The sequence below is a fragment of the Dreissena polymorpha genome, chromosome 2 (assembly GCF_020536995.1).
Source record: "Dreissena polymorpha isolate Duluth1 chromosome 2, UMN_Dpol_1.0, whole genome shotgun sequence".
Taxonomy (NCBI): domain Eukaryota; kingdom Metazoa; phylum Mollusca; class Bivalvia; order Myida; family Dreissenidae; genus Dreissena; species Dreissena polymorpha.
In genome coordinates, this window is record NC_068356.1 from 88,131,193 (window position 1) to 88,153,244 (window position 22,052).

Genomic DNA, 22,052 nt, shown 5'->3' on the forward strand with positions numbered 1-22,052 from the left:
TAGATTCGGGAAAACAACGCAATAGTATAAGGTTACGCTTGTTTATATTCCCAATTTATAAAACGTTGAACATGAGTTCAACAATAACTTCAGGGATACGATAGACAACAACAAAAATACTTCATAATTGCTTAAACCGAATGTAACAAACAATTAAATATAACACGAATGATCTGTTTCGTAACCTCGTTCATGCTTCTGCAGCGGGGATTTCTGGGAAACGTTCTTTTGTTCTCAACAGATAGCGGCGATTTTTTGTATTTACGGTTGCTAATAACGCAATAGTAGAAGATAAAGCTTGTTTATATTCACAGTTCTCAAATAAAACGTTCGGCATGAGTTCACAAATTACTACAGGTATACTATAGACAACCTCAAAATGCTTTATAATCGCAAAAACCGAAAACAACTAAATATTACAAGAAATATCTTTTAAAAATGTAGTCGGCGTAAACGCTGACTTTGAAATAAAGTTTGCAATTTACTTTTCTAAATAAATAAATAAAATGAAAACAAACATTTAACTAATGTGTTTTTTTCACTCGTAAGTTGCATATTCACCGCATGATATGTGTGTTATCATTGTCAAACCACACATTAGTGTAAATAGATAAAAAAAATACTACGGGAGTGCACATCATATGTGTCCTCACATGCCATATTATGAGTATATTTCTTTACTATCGAAATATATCGTATGTTAATAATTAATTTAAACGCAGTTTTCTTTCTTATACATTTAAATCAAGGTTTCATAGCCGCGTCATGCGAAATGGGTCTTATGCGTTTCGGCCAGCGTTTTTTAAACCAACCATGTGCATTTGCGCAGTCAGGTCAGAGGCGATGCTGTTTGCTATAAAATCACTCAATATGTTATGGTCTCATTATGTATCTCCTGACCAGACTGATTGATGCGCAGGCTGAGTGGGCTATATATATATATAGATGGGCGCATATGGAATAAGACCAACTTTCGCATGACGAGGGTCATTAAAAATCTCATTGCGAATTGTTAATGGCACATTTTAGCACAATGCTTTTCTATACAAAATTGAATTCCAAATAGCAAATGGAACGATTTCCAGACGTGTTGACCGAGTGCGGCAAACATTGTGGTTGGATAATTAAACGATTTTTCTCTTATCGTGACACTATACTTTTTCGGTAATGATTGTTTTCTCATCTTGAAAGAAAAACTGAAATTCTGCAAGATATATTTTAACGCGTAATTGTAACTGAGCCACAATTTGTGTCGTTTGAACATACAGAGAGTAGTCCGGAATTCCTTACACTGAACAGTGCTACATCCTTTGCGCTGAGCACAGACACAGTGATGTAGACAAAGTTTTATCTCAAATCAGCCTATGAAATATTCGAAAGTATTCATGCGTGTCTGTTGGCGTTATGTAAAAGTCATTCAGATGAAACGCTGAGTAAAACGGCTAAGCCGAAAAAGCGCATAAGTCTTCTATACCTATGTTTAGGTCAGAGTTGTTGACACCGTGTGAACTGCTAGGGTTACAAGTAATGCATTAACAACAATGTACGCGTCAACAGGGCTGTCTTGATGACTACCTTATACGTAAGTAAAAAGTATTGCTCACCGATTTATTTTGTATTTATGTTCATCAATGATCTTATTGTATATTTTGAATTTGTATATGGTGTTTAAACTCAAAAGTTGTGTACAGGGAATTTTCATCATGAATTAATATTGTTTGTGAGATAGGTATTCGTATTCCAACAATATTCATTTAATATGATGGAGATTGCAAATTGTCTTTATATTCAGTTCTCACTACTATGTTCATCATACTTTCTATGCTTTCAGAACGTCCAAAAAGGGCCATGTTGTTGTTATTTTGTCTAAGTTATCTCTATGAAATAAATAGGATGATAAAATGCACACAAAGCTCGACCCGTGCGTTATGACACACTCTTTATAAATCTGAATGGCGTGTGTTCATTTCAAACTTGCGATTAATTTTGAAAAAAGAATTGCGTCTTAAATTATGCAATATAGCGTACAACTGCAGTGCCTAAAGCGCGTTGATTTTTATCATGCACTTATTCGAGATAACGGCGAAGTCTTTGTTTCTCGCTTAAGTACATTAGACCATTTCATCAATTTTACATTTTCAAACTTATCAACAACTTTAAATCTCCGATACGACTTTGACTGCTTGTACGTATGTTTGCTTAACAGGTAAACACTGGATTTAAGAGTATAATTGCAACAATTTCTTAACTTCGTTTCTGCATTATTGAAATAACTATCGAAATTGCTCAGTATAAAATCCGTATGCGTAATTTAAGAATACTCTCAATGAAACTACGCAAACCGCCAAACAGTATGCACAAATTAATGCACTATGAATTAACTTACCAAACAAAATAATATTATGTTAACTTAAAGGAAGTAAAACTTTAACTTTAAGAAACGTTAACTGACCTTAAAATAGGTTTAATGTTTAAATCTATTACCTTCACAGTTCACTTCAATAATACAGGTTCGCTCATCAGAATGGCAACGAAAACAGATAACCAGTTCTTCAGAATTATCCTGTTTCTTTATAACACTTTTTAAAGCATCCAAAATGGTGGTTTGACAAACAGAAAGAAAATCTACTGTAAATGTTTGACTTTCAGTTATAAACTTCCGGATTGGTGACACATTAAGTAAGTGGCTTGTAACGCTTGTGTTTAAGTTTATAAATAGGCCTCGACTTTACCAACCACACAAAATGGCGGCGACATCTACTTTCACTTTAACCATTTACTGCGCCCGCCACTGAGCATGCGCATACTTGGTTTTACATGCTATTTTTAGTTGGGCGACGGTGGACCAACGTCCATATGTAAGACACTAGTTAGCGTTTCTAGCGTTGGAGGTTCAGCGCCATTTAAAAGTATGAATTATATAAGATTATTATATATAATATGTAAGTATCTGCGTTTAATTATTGCATATATACCTTTTATAATATAGAGAGGCAAAATAGCGCATGTTGTTAACGCTATTGATGTTTGCTGAATATACTACAGGTAAAACTCTGCTTTTGAGGGCGGGATATTGCCTTAAACGTGCGCACTAAATGCGTATAAGGGTATACAGAAGGTTAAAAATGGGTAAATGTGTTGTCACTTACTGACATAAGTATGTGCACTTCGTTCTGTTTACCCGGCTAACCCAGGAACAGTGAGAGTTAGTTGACTGAGCGCTGCGAAAACGGCGAGAAAATGAACTAAACAAACATAAATGTAGCATGTTTGTGGAAAAAAAGCTGTCATATTGATGTTTGTAGTTATTCGTTATGTATGCAGAACATGCTCTCGCATCCACACCTGCATCACTTGGACCTTTTAGAAAAATACTCTATATATATTTAAATTTATACTTTATATGAAGAATATAATATTCATAGTATGGGTATTTTTGTATCTTGTAAAAACGATAAAATGCATTGTAAGCACGTTGTTTTTTATTCTTGTGACTTAAAGAGTGTGACTTAAAGCGTGAAAATAACGCGAAAGTAATTTTAAATTGACTATATTTCGGCTCAAGCCTGTTACTTTGTATCAATCTCCCCGCAGAGTTGTCTTTTCACTCTTTTATGTATTGTGACCGACGTGCACGCGGACAAGACGAATACCGAAGTTATTTACCAATAGTTCTATTTATAGCTATCCAATCAAAATGGCGTTTACTCATGTGATGTTTCCAATAAAAAACAACATGGCTGACCGAAAATGAAAGAAAATGGCATTTATTCAAAAATTGTTTAATAACAATAAACTCAGGCGTCAGAATCAAGCAAGATTACCGTACAACGAGTCAACAACAGAGTATGTATTATCAACGATTACATTGATTACACGAAACCTTTCTTTTTGAAATTGTTTGACAAATCTTGAAATGATAGTGTCACATGACATCGAAATCATCACAAGACTATGATCAATCACGCAGCTATCACATTTGTAAACACGATTAGGAGATTAACAGCAGATACCTTATAGAATATTGATAACTAATTTAACACTCACAAATCACCGCATATGTCTTTTAAATATGGGTGCCCTTTAGAAACAAACGTTAATTAAAGCATTTTAAATACACTAATCAGATCGACGATTAATACAAAATCAATGAACAGTCTTAACTTGGGTAGTTGTGTGTAAGGAAAAATGTTGTAGGAGGCTGTGTGTGAGTAAGATACCTTTGTGTGTCACATGGCCAATGGGACATGGTACAGTCATATGATTTGTTAGTGTCCACATTCAAGTTCAGTGCACGGTAACGACTAACAGTTATTGATAGAGTGCATTCATACTTATGATGGATATTCTAAAAAATGTTCTAGACAATAATTCATTCATTTGATTGTAAATGAAAGTTCTTCTTAACAATTTTAACAAGATGCCTGTTCACCTATATCATATAAATCAGTATGAGATTGTAAAGGATATGAAGATGCATTTTCACCATTTTCATGCAGATCCAACCAGGTAAATTTGAAATTATCTGATTTGAATATAATATTTATTTATTTATTAACCCTTTGCATGCTGGGAAATTTGTTGTCTGCTACAATGTTGTCTGCTGAATTTCTAAAATTAGCATTTTCTTCGATTTTTTTTTCAAAAAATACTATCAGAATACCAAACAGTTTGGATCCTGGTGAGACGCCACGTTTTGTGGCGGCTTATCTCGATCCAAACTGTTTGCAGAGGCCTTCAAAATTCGGTTCCAGCACTGAAAGAGTTAATTGAAATGGAAATCATCCAACATATTAATGCCCCCTAAAAATGCAGCGTTGTATTTATAATTTTGTTTTTTTTCTTTTAAAATGGTGGCATTGAGGTATGATTAGCAGAAAAACAGGTTCATGTCCTAGCAATTTGTTACATATCAGGCTTGGCACACATATTATATTATTCTAAGCCTCACCTGATTATATATTGAAAAAAATTACAGTAACCCGTTATTCTCTTTGAAAGAATAAAAGGTACAATCTTTAACATATTTCTTGTGACTATTAAAACTTTAAGCTGGAAGAAGCCACATTTTGATGCGAAGTCGCTTCGTCTTGTCCTGTTTATCGACAGCGACACTAAAGGAAGAAGGCTAGTCTTTGATTCTAAAGCTCTTGTCAGGGAGGATGGAAAGGTAATTTAGTGCATGTCATCCCAGTGTTTATTGTCCTCAAAATTCAGCGACATATAATTTATTATTTTGACACTTTTTTTAAATAACCATATTTAAATATTTAAAAAATATATTTTACACAACTTGGAAACAAAATGGATAGTCTGTGTAAAAATCTTTTTAAAGCATTATCATTAAATGTTAACCTCTGTTTCAAATGTAAAAAAAATGGTTCAAATTGTTTTATGGGCTGTTCATGGAAAAAATATTTTTGCATATGTTTTTCAGTGTTGTTTAAAGAAGGACCGATCACCCCATAAAAAACATTCATCAGATGAAAATGCAATTAAGCACAATGTTTCCAGCAAGAAATGCTTCAGTTACCAGGTAAATCATTACTTAGTATAAATTTGTTGAGAACTGTTTGCTTTGTATCCTACAAAAAAAAATGTCCATTGTATACCTTAAATAATGTGGATGTCAATTATTCATTTAAAAAATTGAGTAAACACTTGTAATCTAGTACATAATTTTAAATGAAAACATGACAGTTATATTTTAGGCTTATAACAATCTACCCTAATTCTGGTCTAATATTATCTTACCTGTTTTGTGAATTTCTAATATTGAATAGAATGAGAATAACAATATCACCGGTATATAGTCTTATAAAGAATGCATGGTTGTAATATGATGTAATGGATATTGTACAAGCCTTGCATCTGCATAGTCCTGTGTTAGATTTAAGAAGCAATCGTGAAATCTGCCCTAATATTCTTATTACTGTTTCTTCGCAGGAAACGGACAATCAACTTAAAAATACATGAGATTAAAAAAATAATATACATGCATACAATCTCTAGTTTTTTACTCATCTTTTGTTCAGCCACAAAAAACTGGGTCAGACAAGAAGAAACTTGAGGAGATAATGTTTGGTGCACTGGGCGTGGCTTACAAGGGAACCTCCTTCAAGGTCCACGTCACCCGATCCCCGCCACAGCTCATGATCACTAAGGTGTGTTGTCGTTTTTATATGCAAAATTTATTTTCTCTGTAGAATGTTGCATGCATACATGCAAGCATTTCATAGAGTAATATAATGTTCATATGCTATCATTTCATATACAGATGTTAAGCAGCTGCTACTTGATGGGTTTATACAAATAATTGTCAACATATAGAACATTCATATACAATTCTAATAATTGTATATTTTAATTATTTTACCAATTGTATCACTAAGGTTTTTGTACCTGAGAAACCAAAGAATTTTGAAAGCCTTTGCAAACAGTTTGAATCCAGATGAGACGCCACAGAACATGGCGTCTCATCAGGATCCAAACTGTTTGCAATTATGATAGTATTCTTTGAAAAAAATCGAAGAAAATGCTAATTTAAGAAATTCAGCAGACAACATTTTAGCAGACTACAAATTTCCCAGCATGCAAAGGGTTAATAATTTTACCAATTGTATCACTAAGGTTTTTGTACCCGAGAAACCAAAGAAGCTGATGGCTGCAGCAGGGGAGTGTGAGGACAATAGCTTCTCGAGCGTGACAGACATTGCTAACCCAATACCCAGAGGGCTATCAATATCACAAGGCAGCGAGAGCAGTCCAGTAGATGTTCCCTCTCCTGCGCAGGCTAGCTGGAGGACTAGCATGGACATGATTGACGAGGATAGCGGTCTCGCGTCGCTGACTTCGTTAACTTCGAGCGGGAGTTTTCAGGGAAGCTACAGCGGTAGCCGCGGCAGTAACTACGCAAAACGTATCATTCGCGGTCAGACGACGTCGCTTGATGGTCATGGACGACGAGGCAGTCAGCAGGATAATATATTTCTGGAATTTTCCGCTTCAAAAATGCCAAAGAAGGTTAAGATTGCCATAGCGTGCATATTTGACACTTTATCTGAAAAAGGCGAGAAGACAAGTGGGCTTTTCGAGAGTTTTTTCTTCTCCCATATTGCCCTGTTTGAGAGTCACCTGGAGCAGATGAGACGGGAAATCGAGCAGACGTACTACTGTGGCTCGAAACATGCCTTCTACCCCGTCATCATCGAGGTAAGACATTTCATGTGATAATTATCTTGACTTCATCACAATTCAGTTAAATAATACATTTTTGAAAAACAAAGTTGAAGTTTTCAGCTAAAATTTAATTACAATTGTATACTCTATAAGTGTATGGTTTATGTTTATTTTACACATTATAGGCTGCTGCTTTGGTAAAAAAAATAATTCTACCTGTAATTCTTTGAGGCTACTAAACTTCCTTTCAGCCTGAAAACTTAACTTTATAATTTCTGGCTAATGCATGATGAAAGTTAAATTTTTCTTTTGATGTTCAATCCGGCCATGTTATGCATTTCTTAAAAAGTGTATGTATTTTAAATGGTTTAGTCGCCAAAAGCAACTTGTTCAGTCCTTAGGGCCTGTATTTACCAAACCATTCTTAGACTTAAGAATAAAGAATAGTCTTAGACTCAAAACAAATACCTGCAAATGTGTATGTATACAGGCTAAAATAGTGTTTATGCCATTAACATGCTGTCGGCTAAAACACGGTATTGGTGCTCATAAGGGAATTTTCATGTTATATGCATGAAAAAGAAAAAGTAAACACGATAAGAACCAATATTAAAGATTGGTAAGCCTGGCATATACCTCTCTTACTTTCCTGAAAATTTCAAGAGATTTGTGTAACCCATTCTTGAGATATGCATGGAAACTAGCTCTAAAAATGGCCATTTTTGAGCGTTATGCAGTCTCACTCGAAAAAAGCTTGAATATAAAGTAGAGAATTCTCAAATATCATACTGAAATTGTGCATTTATTGGTCTGGTTTTATTCAGAATTCTATCCTGCAAATGTTGCTTCTTGAATTAAAGAAATCGGTAAAATATTATGGATTTTATAAGCAAAATACCATCAGTAGAAGTTTTGTTTCAACACTGAAATTCAAACACTAATCTGTTGTTATATGCCAACATTGTGTACAAAATGACATTAATTATAACTTTTATTGACATCTAGAACTCGACTGTATATTATAATAAGTAGTTAAACCATTTAAATCACATTTCTAGCAAAGATATTCGAATGAGAGCTTGTTCTTTGTCAAACTTTCCAGTTCTAAATTTTGTAGTGTCTGTAACCTTTACAAGTTTATATGGCAATAATTTTGTTGTTTCATTATGGAAAAGTATAACTCCTACATTGGCTCATGTGTATCCATGTGATGTCCAAGTTAGCCAAAATTGGTGGTGCTGTATTGTACCATTAAAAAACAGCAACTCAATAAAAAAAGTTACAGACACTACAAAAATGTGTAAAAAATGAAGGAAAAAAATCCCTGTTCTATTTCTCATAAATATTTTGTTTTACTCATGAGAAACTTCCATCTTTTAAGTTGGAATGTTACATCATACATTGTGCAATAGATTAATGTGCAAAAAAAGGTAAAGCAAGACCTCTTGGGATGAAATAATGTAAGCATTATTGTGGAATTCTTTTTTAAGAACAATTTATTTAGTATTTTGTATTACATTGCTGATGTCTAAGGTGCATTATTTAGACATTTTCTGTCTGAAATTTGAAATATTTATCATAATAATGTAAATAAATTGTCTTCATAGTGTAGCTGTCTATAAACTGGCATTTTTTCAATTATCTCCTAGAATATGCAAATGGAAACATAGTTTTTTGCATTAAATATCATGAGAACAGTAAATCCAAACAAAACCATTTAAGAATTTACTGAGATCAGACACAATATCAAACAGTTTGTTTTGATGGTCATATGGTTACAGACTCTACAATGCCTACACATTTAACTTATTATTGTTCATGCTATCAAAGAGCATATGAAATCATTTTTAAAGCTAAAGTGATGAGTTTTAACCATGTCTGAAGTAACTTCTGTTTTTTACTTTGATCCTAATGGCTGCATTTAATCATTTCCTTTGCTTATGAATGGATCAATGAAGACATGCGCACTGTATGCTTTACACTACATGTATATAAATTTACATTCTTATGCTTTAATTAGTAGCAGAAACTTTGAAGAAAGGAAAATGAATTTTGTTTCCGTTCTTGTTTCAGGAAGCATAGATAAATCAAGCAAAAAAGAAAAGATATAGAAGATATTTGTTGGATTCGGTGGATTATTGATTTTAATTCACGAGTGATCATATAAAATAATATTTTCACGAGTGGCGCACCGATATTCCACCGAATCCAACAAATTTTCTTTTTGTTTTATGCTTTTTTTAAGAGTTTAACTAAAGAATCTCGCTGCGATAATGACGTCATTTCGTAAAACAATGACGTCATTTCACAGGAAACAGTGAAAATTATCAATAATTTTCACTGATAATTTTCACTGTTTGAAACAGTGAAATGATCAGTTTTAATTCACTTATATTTCTCTATAAACCACTGGAAAGCATAAAATAAAAAATAAGACTAGGTTTGGCTGCATGAAGGTTAAGCATTGGGAGAACAAACGAAAATATGAGAAGCTAAAATACAACTATGATGCCTTCGTAGCTGCTAGGCTAGAGCAAAAGAATTGAATCAAAGGACATTTTAGTGTTTGCTTTGGAACAGAAATCAGATTGAAATACATTTATTTTGAAAGTTAAGCAAATTTGGCCTGGAAGAGATGACTGTTTACAGGAATCAATAGATGTCATCTTGTTTATAGCGCACAAGATCCAGAGATATTATTGAAAGTGGACTTCGCAAATTCAAATTCAGTGCAAACATTACTTAAAGCTTAAACTTCTATGTGATTATCTTGATAGCTAGAGTAACAAAGGGTTATAAATACATCACTGATTTGCTGCTTGCAAATTTACATTTTTTTTTTACACTGAAATGTTTGGAAAGTTTTCCGCACATTATTTGGTAATGCTTATTGCTGCATAATGAAATTCTAGATTATATTAATTTGAAACTCTATACAGGTGTGCCAATTCATATGAGATGCCAAACTCATAATGTCAGATTAGTCTTCTTTGACTTGTATGTGCCCAGCACTGAGAATTGTCAAGCTACACGTCTCCTGGACAGCTATTGTTACCCCATGTGTAGTGTCTGTAACCAACTCAGATCATGTACACAAAAAATGTGTTTTAACTAAAATTCCAACAGATCAAAAATCATTTGATATAATGTTCAAGTCACTGTTTTTATGTAAACTTGCTTTTATAGTGCATTTTTTAATGCTTTATGCCATTCTGCAACTGTTTTTGGAATCATATATTTTGGTAGTGTCTGTAACCAAACTTATGAGCATGCAATTCTACCTTTTATGAAAACTTATGCTTTTTCAAACCAATTGTTTCGATTTATTTTGTTTGAATATACTTCCTGGTTTCAGACAAATGCCTAATTAGCTATCTTGTGGGTCTATAATAAAAGTTATAGAAAAGTTTCTTGCTTGGTTCTCTTTTGGTCTGATACCTGATTAATTAATGCTTTGATTTTTTTGTTAAGATAGTAATCACTTTTGGTTTTTTGCTTTATTTCCACAGTTTATAACCTGTAGTTGATGTTAAAGTGAAAATATCTGAAGTTTTGAAGTTCTGCTATGTTTTTCTTGCATGTTATATGACTAGTGTAGTGTATGTAACTTGTATTATACCAAAGGATGAAAATGTTAGATAAAAAAATAATGCATGCATGATCAAATAAAATTCAACTTGATTTGAGTAGGGGATACCTTGAGCTTTAAAAATAACACCAAGGAAATGCTGTATCTACAATTTCAATTTTTTAGGTGAGTGAGACTACTATGAGCACCAATACCGTGTTTTAGCCGTGTTCTAAATGAAGAGTTATTTGATTATTGGTATGAACTGCAATGCTAGACTTCACTTTCAATTAGTTTAAGAACATTATATTTTTAAGAATATTTTTAATTGTAGACCTAAGAAGGTGAATTAGTGATCACTAAAGTGTATTTTCCTATCATTTGTAGGCTTATGAGCACTTCTATGAGGACATATGTGACCTGTACACGGCCCCCCGTCTCAGTGAACCCATGTGGCTGAACATGATGTCCTTCACAAACTATCGCTACATGCTCTGTGATAAGTTCCTGAAAGAGTTTGTGAGTCTGGTCAACAAATTTGAGAGCCGGAACACAAACTTGTAAGTTAATGGTGTTCAAAAGTTTGTACATGGTGTAATTTTATGCCCCCCAGTAGGGTGGCATATAGCAATCGCACTGTCCGTCTGTTTGTCTGTGTGTTCGTCACACTTTTGCGTTTAGGTTTTGAAAAATGCTCATAGCTTCTATGTCTCTTCAGATGTAACCTTCATATTTGGTATGCATGTGTATATGGACAAGGCTTTTCCATTCACACACAAATTTTGACCCCTTTGACCATGACCTTGAACTTTGGGTCCGCGTTTAGGTTTCGAAATCTGCGTTTAGGTTTCGAAAAAGCGTCTGAGGGCATATGTCTTCCTATGGAGAAAGCTCTTGTTTTGTATATTAATTGTGTTTTTTTGGTAAGAAATATGTTACCTAGAAGTTGTGTAAGTAAGAAGGCTGCGCAATTTTACTCAATACAAAAAGGAAAATTCTGTAAATTTAAGCTTTAGAATTTTCAACCTTAACAAATAACAATTGCAATAAGTTACATGTGAAACTCATATATAGAGGATAAATGAATATAAAATTAGTCTTGAATACTTGTTTGTATAATTATGTCACTTTTTTTAATGTATAACATTGGGCTTATGCTTTATTCATTCACATGTTTCATTGTGATGCATGCGTTGCATAATATATTGAGACATGTGACATGGTAGCATTTTCCTATCAGCTGTGAAACGTAAGATGTGTTCTAAATAACTTTTTGTATTCAGAAATGCTTGCACTGCATATCACATGCTTTGGTAGTCTGGTAATCTGCATATGATAACTGGATTGTGTCAATCATTCAGGATTGAATTCAGGTCTAGATTAAACCAGCGTCAGCTGTAAATTGTAAAAAGCTGTTGATAATTATGTGTTTGTCTTGGTCACATGATTATTTTACAAACTTTTTGTGACAATAGGTATAGTGATAGAGTCATTGTCATTTTCCATGCCCAATGATTGAATGTATACAAAAACACATTAAATACCTGTAGACTGTAGTATAAAATACCATCATCTAAATAAAAAATATACATGTTTGCATTTTACTTAAAGACAAACTGTGCTTTACTGTGAGTTGGTGTATTTCAATTTTAAATATTAAAAAAGGGAAAAAGTATAACCAAATACCTTCATTCCATTGTTCATACATGTATCTCTTAAATTGTCATTACTATTTAGACAATACAAAACATGTAGATAATACTGTGGTAGACAACTGAAAATGAGTACCAGGGCTATTTGTCATTCTTAGAGAATGTTTAGAAGTTGGCTACTCTAATTTTCACAATTTTGAGAAATTTGCTACAAATTGACACAATTTCAAAAAGTTTGTTACTAAATTTTGCACAATTTAATAAATTTTGAAAAGTTGGCGACTCATTTTTTAACAAATTTAGGGGCGAATAGCTGCTGATCAAAAACTGCAAATTGCCTCAAGTACTTGGTATTAGAAATTAATTTTCTGTTGTCACCAAAGAATCAGACACCTGTTTTGCTTCATTCACAGTTTCATGGGCTCACTGTTGACTGCAGCGTTGACCCACATTTTAGTATTTGACTCAGTACTTGTACTCCAATTTATGATTCACCAAATATCAGACACCTGTTTTGCTTTGTTCACAGTTTCATGAGCTCTCTGGTTACTGCGGTGTTGACCCACCATCTAGCGTGGGTTCCCACGGTGATGCCAGCAGGTGGATCTCCCACGGGGTCCTACCTGGACAAGAACTCAGCCAAGTGGGTGGACTCCCTTGCCAAGTCTCACCCATACAACCCACTTTGGGCACAGCTGGGGTAATGGAGCTGTTTTCTTTTTCTAGGGAATTGTCGCTAAAATGTTTAACATCCAGTTCAGTTATTCATCTGCTAACTTTAGAATCCTCCAAAATATGGTTTAAGCAATGCTATTATCAAACATATACAAATTATTTTAGTATACAATTTTTTTTTACAACTGACACATATATTAAAGTCTTAACAATTAAATTAGGCATGGAAAAGAATATTCCAAAATTCAAGAGGGTATTGAAATATTTAATTTTTGTGCCACAAATTTCTTATAATTTATAGTTCAAAGTCGCATTTTTGGTCCAGTGCAGGCGATTATTTATCAGTCATTGATTGAAAAACAGCTGCCATCAGTTTACAAGATAATGCATACTGGAGGGTATCCTGTGAAGGGCAGTGTCTTTATTGGTTTTATCTGGCAGTTTATGCAGGTGATAATACACAATGTTTTATCTATAGACTAAGATAATGTACATGTAATAAACAGATCAGCATCTCGCATTTAAGAACAACTGAGAATACCAGACTCGCGTTGCCTTCAAATTGTCATTCATTTTAATTGCTGTATCCATAAATTAAATCCATAATTAGAATTTAGTTATTCAAGTATCAACCAATTAAATTGTTGTTGATTTGGAACTCATTCAGAAAAACCTTGCCAAAATAATAGCATAAATATTATCCAGGGGAGGAAATTCCAAACAATTTAGTTAAGTATTAAAATAAATAGGAATTACGTTAATGAATTTTCAAGAAATATGGTATGAAAAAAATGTAAAAGTGAAAATGAAGAACATATAAATCAATTATGGTTTTCAAAAATTATAACTCTATCCCCCAAGCTGCATGTAATAAACGATTTATGGCGGTATTTGTGGCAATCAGGAAGATTTCTTGAGCAACAAGGTCTTGTACTTTTACCAAAGCAATCCCTGCACAGGAAAATTTTGAAATGGGCATTCTCATATTCTGGTTTAAGTGGGTTGTCTGTATCATAAAGTTGGTCTAAAGATATAGAATAAGTCTTCAGATGTGGTTGGTTGAACTGAGTATTTCACTGACTTAACTTGTTGTTGGTACACTGCTTTTTCACCTCTGGTCTGGGGAAAGGTGGGAGGGCCCATAAGATTGTGAATTTATCCCAAAAGGTATAAGTATGATTACTTTGTTATAATTTATGGATCAAATTCTTTACTTCAAATGCTTAATTCACTTATGCTCAAACTTAATGTCATTTTATTCAAAATAAAACTGACATTGAGCAGGGAATTTCTACATAATAATTGGAGGAGAATCTACATTTTGAACAGGACTGGGGCTGAATTTTGGCCCAAAATTTCCGTAAAAAATTACTGATGTAAAACTGTTTAAAGACAAATGCTTAGATAGTAGCTGGAAATAAAATTGGTGAGATTCTTGCTAAAAGGTTTGTTTTTTGTCTTTCCAGAGATCTGTACGGTGCCATAGGATTTCCATTAAAACTTTCAAGGACAGTCATTGTGGGTAAAAAGGCAGAGGTTGTGAAAAAGTTCTTATTTGTTCTCAGTTACTTCATTCGATGTAGTGATATTATTGAATCTTCCGAGCTAGGGTGCCTAGAAACATACATAGAAAGTCTGACTTTCAAAGCAGACACGCCAAGCGACAGTGTGAAAACTGTGTCAAATTCTGTGCCACGTTCAAGTGTTCATTCAGATTCTCCTACACCAGTCAATGAAACAAGAGGATTTGTGTTTCATGATGTTGGTGAGGATAGTCCAAAGTCATTCATACCTTTGCCATTGGATTCCTTGAGATATGAATCAAGCAGTGGTGTGGACTCAGTGAGCAGCAGTGAAATATTGGACTGTAATAGTAACAACAGGAAAACTGATCTTTCACAACCCTGTGAAGCATGTAACGCTAATCGGCTGTCGGACGGGAAAGTGGGAAATAGTGTGTTTTATGTCCCCATCGGAAATTGTGTATGTGACAAAAGTCCTAGAACTTCTGGTGATGAAATCTCAAAGGGTATTGCTGAAGATGATGATGCTAGAAAAAGTCAACTGAAACTTAAGAAAGGTAACTTGAAACTTATTCTGAAAGTTCCAGAGGATGAGAACCTCACTAAACTCTCTGAGTGCCGTTTGTCTCATGTTCAGATAGCAGACAGTCCTGAACGTGAGCATGTGGCCTTTAGTCGGAACTGTGATTTTACTAGGACTAGTGATTACCTTCTAAAGTTGCCAGTTGCAGGGAGAGACATAAAGATACCAGAAAATGCCCAAAAAGTACTTTCCAAAAAGGAGATAACAGACATTTTCCAGCATAAAGGCAGTAACAGCATGTTTGATGGGTATTTTGATGATGATACCATTGAAGTTAAAACTATTGATGAATTGGACGAAGGCGACAGAATAGTTGACCTTCCAAAACATAGACATGAAAAACAGCGGTTCTTTTCAGGGGGAGAGAACTATGATTCGCTGTCAGACAGCGATCCGTTTAAAGCTCCGTCCTTGCCAGATCTGACCTCCATGAAGTCTCGGGAAGTGAAAACAACGCCGCAAGAAGGAGAGTGGGCGTCGCGTGGGCGGCTGGGGTCACTGGAAAACCCTTACAAGCATCGGAGGTCATCGATGTCAAAGCAGCTTTCAGAAGCCACAACCAAAATAGGAAGGCACAGGTAACCATGAACTTGAGTGGGCTAATTATTACATTCCTTCCCTCTCTACAATACATAAACATTTTCATCAAGCAAGAAGCTTGTGTTATCCCTGTAATCCTCTCCATTTTCTGTTGCAGTATTGAGTATTAACATTTTATTGCATTAGATCCTTTATGTGAATCAATGTTATGACTAAAATCTAGCTGAAAGCAGAATCATACTGTTATGACTTGAAAACAAATTATGAGCAATGAGGTGTTAAAGGTATAATTATCTAGTGCAAGGAAATTATATTAGCTTTTTGCCTCCAATTAAAAGAAACATCATATGATGTTCATGTCAGGAGATGAATGGATACTAGGAGATGAATGGATACTGCACATGATTTTTGTGTTGATTGAATTGATTGTCACATACCAGTATATTGTTTGGCAGTTTTAGAGGCCGTCAGCTTTGACTAACACAAATTAGTAATTTTACAACATTTACAATTATATTCTGTTTAGATTTGTTTTATGTTGTGATGTGTGTATTTTGTTTGTCTTAAAGGCATCCACTATATTATTATTATTATGTTTGTCTCTTGGTGATGTTTTGAAGTTAATTTTTCATATCTTATATGCATTGTGGTTAAAATGGTTTTTGCTTTATGGAGCACATTATTTAAATATAAGACATGTAAAATGTATACTGTTTCTACCAAAGTTTGACAATTTTTTACTAATATTCATCCGCAAATGTTGATTTTATATATTAAAAGCGCTACTTAATATTAATTATTGTTCTGTATATAAAAAATCCTCAGAAAAATTCAAGGGTTATTAGGTTATCAGTTAAGGGTGAATCATTGTTACTTCGATTGAAATATATATTATAAATACTCATACTGTTTTTGTATAGTAAAAAAACAATTAGGCATTTGAACAATTTGCTTTGGTGAAATGTCCATGTTTCTTTTAGTAATTGTTTATGTTCTACATAATGTTTCATTGTTATTAAAATGTTGCATGTCTTTCCACCGATCCACGTTTTCTTTACGTATTTGTAATCTCTCAAGCTTGAACCCTGCTATTTGCTCATTTGCAGGCCAGTTACCCCTACGGAACACAAGCGTCGTCACGTCTCTTCTAACAGCAATCATGAGCTTGATATTGTTGACCCAAGAACCTATTGCCATGAACTTCCCATGCCCAAGTATGTAGCAATTAAGTCTTGGCTTCACCATAAAGAATAAGAGAGCTTTAAATCTCTAAGTTGTAAAACCAAATGCAAGAATTGTTACTATTAGGAACAAAAATAAGTTTAATGTTGGATCTGCAATTGGAAAAATATGAGTTCTCATTTCAAGTTTCTAGGTTTTCAATCATACTGGTACTTATTTTTCATCTGCTTTTGTATCGACACTCATCACTCTACATTTATGAATGCAGATTAAATGTGTACTTCTAATATTTACTCAAACTAGTCCGTTTCATGCCTGAACATTGAATTTCTTGATATTTTATCGATTCCATGTTTCAATCTACTGCATTTGTATATGGATATATTATATAGATGTCTACCTATCTGCATCTTAACTAATTAATTTTTCATTTTTTATGCTCCCCCCAAAAATTTTGGGGGGAGCATATAGTCGCCGCTTCGTCTGTCCGTCCGTGTGTCTGTCCGTCTGTGCACAATTTTTGTCCGGGCTATTCCTCAGCAATTAATGACCGGAATTCATTGAAACTTTATGGGAAGCTTCACTACCAAGAGGAGATGTGCATATTATCAGCCGGTTCTGGTCGGATGATTTTTCACAGAGTTATGGCCCTTTGAAATTTTCCATTAACTGTACATATAGTGCAATTCTTGTCCGGCTATTTCTCAGCAACTAATGACTGGAATTCAATGAAACTTTATGGGAAGCTTCACTACCAAGAGGAGATGTGCATATTATCAGCGGGTTCTGGTTGGATGATTTTTCACAGAGTTATGGCCCTTTGAAATTTTCTATAAACAAATTATTGTCCTCCCAACTACTGTGCCCTCAAGACGTTTCCTTTTATCTGAGTATATAGTGCAATATTGTGACAAAAAAAAACACTTTGGGGAGCATCACCCGTCTCCGACGGTTTCTTGTTTGTACATATTTACCAGAATGTTTACAGTGTTTTAGCTTGAAGGTAGAGCATAAAATAATTTATTAACGATTCAACTCCATATACTATATACCCAATGTTTGTTGATTAGAATCAATAGAATGTAGTTTCCAATACCACTTTCATAACAATGCCTTTGAACCATTGATTAGGAAAACAGGCCTTCATGTATGTGTGTAAAGTATTTCCCAAATTAGCCTGTGCAGCCAGCACAGGCTAATCATGGCTGACTCTTTCCTCTTGTTAAGTATTTTTTGTGTAGAGGAAGTTAATCCAGTTAAGGCAGAAAGTGTCAACCCTGATTAGCCTGTGCTGACTGCACAGGCTTATCTGGGAAGAAACTTCATGCACATACATCTAGCCCCATTTTCCCAAAGTGTGGCTCTTTTGTATGAAACTCAGCCCATGAACAAAGAAACCGCCATTAGGATAGCTATACGTGTTGATATTCATGCTTTAAGCCCAGTTTTCCCACAACAAACTCATATAGCCCCATATATTGTTATTCCAGCCCGGTGCAAGAGAACAGTTGTTCAAGCCAGAAGCAGTTCAACAAGAACTTTGGACGCTCACTTCTGGCTGATTTCTCAGACCACTACATGTCCAACTTTGTTCTGCACGGGACGTCAGATAAAGACCACTTAGAGAAGCTGAACAGGGACATTCGGATGGCAACGCAGGTCAGTGAAAGCACATGGCTTATGAGGTTTCCGCATTTAAGCATAATAATTTTAAACAACATGTCATTGATTTTGACTAAACTTAAGACTATTAAGTGTATATTATTAACTCAAGACTATTAAGTATATTTTTATACTCCCCCAAAATTTATTTTGGGGGGAGCATATAGTCGCCGCTTCGTCTATGTGTCCGTCCGTGCACAATTTTTGTCCGGGCTATTTCTCAGAAACTAATGACCGGAATTCAATAAAACTTTATGGGCAGCTTCACTACCAAGAGAAGATGTGCATATTATCAGCGGGTTCTGGTCAGATGATTTTTCACAGAGTTATGGCCATTCGAAATTTTCCATTAACTGTACATATAGTGCATTTCCTGTCCGAGCTATTTCTCAGCAACTAATGACCAGAATTCAATGAAACTTTATGGGAAGCTTCACTGCCAAGAGGAGATGTGCATATTATCAGCGGGTTCTGGTCGGATGATTTTTCACAGAGTTATGGCCCTTTGAAATTTTCCATTAACTGTACATAAAGTGCAATTCTTGTCCAGGCAATTTCTCAGCAACTTATGACGGGAATTCAATGAAACTTTATGGGAAGCTTCACTACCAAGAGGAGATGTGCATATTATCAGCGGGTTCTGGTCGGGTGATTTTTTCACAGAGTTATGGCCCTTTGAAATTTTTTATAAAAAATTCTTGTCCCCCCAACTACTGTGCCCTCAAGACGTTTCCTTTTATCTGAATATATAGTGCAATATTGTGACAAAAAAACCTTTGGGGAGCATCACCCATCTCGGACGGTTTCTTGTTTATACATTGTATTTGTGTGTAGTTAGACTTTGCAAAAAGATATAGGGTATGAAAACTGTCAAGAAACTTAATAAGCAGAAATTGGTATGGCTGAATTTGCTGTTGGTATTTTATGGTTTTACCAATATACATGTACTAAGGCTTCAATAAATTGCTCAGATATTTTCAGATTTGCCATATCAAAAATTTGATAACAAAAAAACATGATCCAGTCATTTTGGTTAAGTCTACATATTTCAAGTTCATTTAACATTGTATAGTACAAAATGGCAGCATTTAGTGAAACGAATACATTTGACAGAAATGTTAAACAAATATAACACAATCTTTTGTATTATTCTACGCCTTGTGCTTTTTTACTGAATACAAAAATGTATATTCAAAAATGAACTAAAAATGGTTTTGGGCATTAGATTAATGTGAGAATTATTTTTCTACAAATGACAGCCCTTACAGAAATGAAAAGGTTGCCGCAATGTTGCGGCTACAAAGCCGCTACCTTTTTTGTAGCCGCAACTACTAGCCAGAAAGTAGCCAATAGTAGCCGCTAGCGGCTACCGTGTGGCAATCTTATGGCTATAAGTAGCCGCTAGCGGCTCATAGTAGCAGCTAGCGGCTCATAGTAGCCAGAAGAGTGCCAGAACATATTCTTGTATCAAAAAAGTGCAATTATGAGCCAGATGGTAGCCACAACCAATGCTTTAATATTAATCTTGAAAACACAAAAGGCTTATAGTAGCCACTAGTGGCTCTTAGTAGCCAGAAGGTAGCCAGAACATTTTCTTTGTCAATAGAATGGCACTTGTGAGCTAGAAGGTAGCCACAGTTGTAGAATGACATCATATTGTGTATGATGTCATTACATCACTGATGATGTCATCAGACAAAAATTCAAAATGGCTGAAGAATCTGACAAACAAAAATAAGTTACTGGGGAAGAGTTAAAGTCATTGTAAGTTGTGGTTATTAAAACAGTTTCAATTGGTGTATAATAATGAAAAAGCATGGCTTTGGAAATAAAAACCTGCACTATTGAAATATTAAATTTTCTCTTAGTAGAAAATGCATTGCTTTGCAAATTATAATATGGTATTGTAGGTTCATATATGTTCTTGGCTGTCAAGGATTGCAATCATCAGTCAGTACTTGGTAGAATACAATGGTCAGGTCTATACCTAAATAACCCCAAGGGAAAATTGTGAGGAATTGTGCATCTGCTTTGAAGTGTATATATCATGCAAATTGTTAATTATTATGCCCCCCTTCCAAGATATAACCAGATTGGGCCGAGTTACAGAAAATGGCTCCAAAATACGTCCAATAAGGGTGAGAATTGAAAACAGAGGAAAGAGAGGTGAGATCCTTAGGAATGCTTTTAAACTAAAAGGGATGGGTAAGCTATCAAAGGTTGGTATCGGGAGAGACCTTACTCAGAAACAGAGGGAACACAACGCAAATTTAAGGAAACTTTTGGAGGAGAAAAGAAAAGAGTACCCGGGACAAATGTGGGTTATCCGTCGGGATAAAATTGTGGAGCAGACGAGAGTTGTCCCTCCGGATGCAGTACCTGATGCGGGGAACCATCAAAAATGATTAGATATTCAAGTTCCTGTAAATAAGTTAAATGTTATTGTTAACAGTTCCAAATGTTACCCTGTTAAAAGTTTAAAGACTGTTCAGTCAGATATATTGAATCCACAAACAAACAATTTCATGAACTTTCATCATGGATTGAAGGTTTGTTTTTCTAATGTTGACACTTTGAGTAATAAACTCGCAGAATTTGAGGCGTATCTTGCAACTGAAAATCCGGATATTGTTGGACTATGTGAAGTATTTCCGAAGGTCAGTTATGACAAATATAATATTAATAACTTGTCATTTTTAAATTATAATATTTTCATGCCAAATCATAATGGTAAGCGTGGTGTCATATTGTTAGTGAGAAAAAACCTTAAGGCTACAAAGATTGACTTGTTTGAAGACATAAATTTTGATGAAAATGTGTGGTGTGAAATAATCCTGAAAGTTGATGATAAGATACTTATTGGAGTGATTTATCGTAACCCATCATCTACTGAGGCCAATAATGAGAGACTTTTAAAGCTTATAACCCAGTCCTGTGCACTTAACTACAGTCATTACATGTTATTGGGTGATTTCAATTACAAAGATATAGATTGGGAAAACTGCAACAGTAATTACGCAATCAATGCCTCTGGAACGAGATTCTTGGATTGCTCTTTGGATAATTATTTACATCAACATATCAAGATTTTCACTAGAAATCGAGAGGGTCAAACTCCAAGCTGTTTGGATCTTGTTTTCACAAACGAAGAGACCATGATTGACCAGGATTCTTTAAGCATTCAACCACCCATTGGTTTAAGTGACCTTTCTGTTTTGAACTTTCAATTAGCCCTTTACTACACAGGAGAGGAAGTTTCGGAAAGTTATCAGTTCAATAAAGGGGATTATGACGCTATCAACAGAGAATTAGCTCAAATAGACTGGGACAATATGAAAGATAATATTGATGAAATGTGGTATTTTTTTAAGATCTCGCTTACTGATCTTGTCAATAAATATGTACCTAAGAGAAAACGGAATGATAAACACAAGAGAAACCCCCTATGGTTCAACAAAAAGTGCAAGGAAGCATTTTTAAAGAAAAAA

The 22,052-nt window shown here is 34.5% G+C and overlaps 1 protein-coding gene across 5 annotated transcripts in view; it reads left to right on the top strand.

Annotated features, from left to right (window-relative positions):
• The first annotated feature begins 3,708 nt into the window (after nucleotides 1-3,708).
• The window catches only part of LOC127867957 (folliculin-interacting protein 1-like), a 280,754-nt gene continuing 262,410 nt past the window's right edge, over nucleotides 3,709-22,052 (top strand). For 4 of the 5 annotated variants that reach the window (XR_008043820.1, XR_008043818.1, XR_008043819.1 and 1 more), the window contains exons 1-10: nucleotides 3,874-4,509; nucleotides 5,053-5,170; nucleotides 5,438-5,536; nucleotides 6,036-6,164; nucleotides 6,631-7,212; nucleotides 11,135-11,307; nucleotides 12,929-13,099; nucleotides 14,541-15,758; nucleotides 16,827-16,934; nucleotides 18,393-18,561. Coding sequence is in view for 2 of the 5 variants with exons in the window: in XM_052409480.1 (XP_052265440.1) it covers nucleotides 4,391-4,509; nucleotides 5,053-5,170; nucleotides 5,438-5,536; nucleotides 6,036-6,164; nucleotides 6,631-7,212; nucleotides 11,135-11,307; nucleotides 12,929-13,099; nucleotides 14,541-15,758; nucleotides 16,827-16,934; nucleotides 18,393-18,561 (2,886 nt within the window). In the remaining 3 variants the exon portion in view is untranslated. Of the gene's footprint in view, nucleotides 3,847-3,873; nucleotides 4,510-5,052; nucleotides 5,171-5,437; nucleotides 5,537-6,035; nucleotides 6,165-6,630; nucleotides 7,213-11,134; nucleotides 11,308-12,928; nucleotides 13,100-14,540; nucleotides 15,759-16,826; nucleotides 16,935-18,392; nucleotides 18,562-22,052 lie in introns of those variants that run through there. The other variant, XM_052409481.1, reaches the window with a different exon arrangement.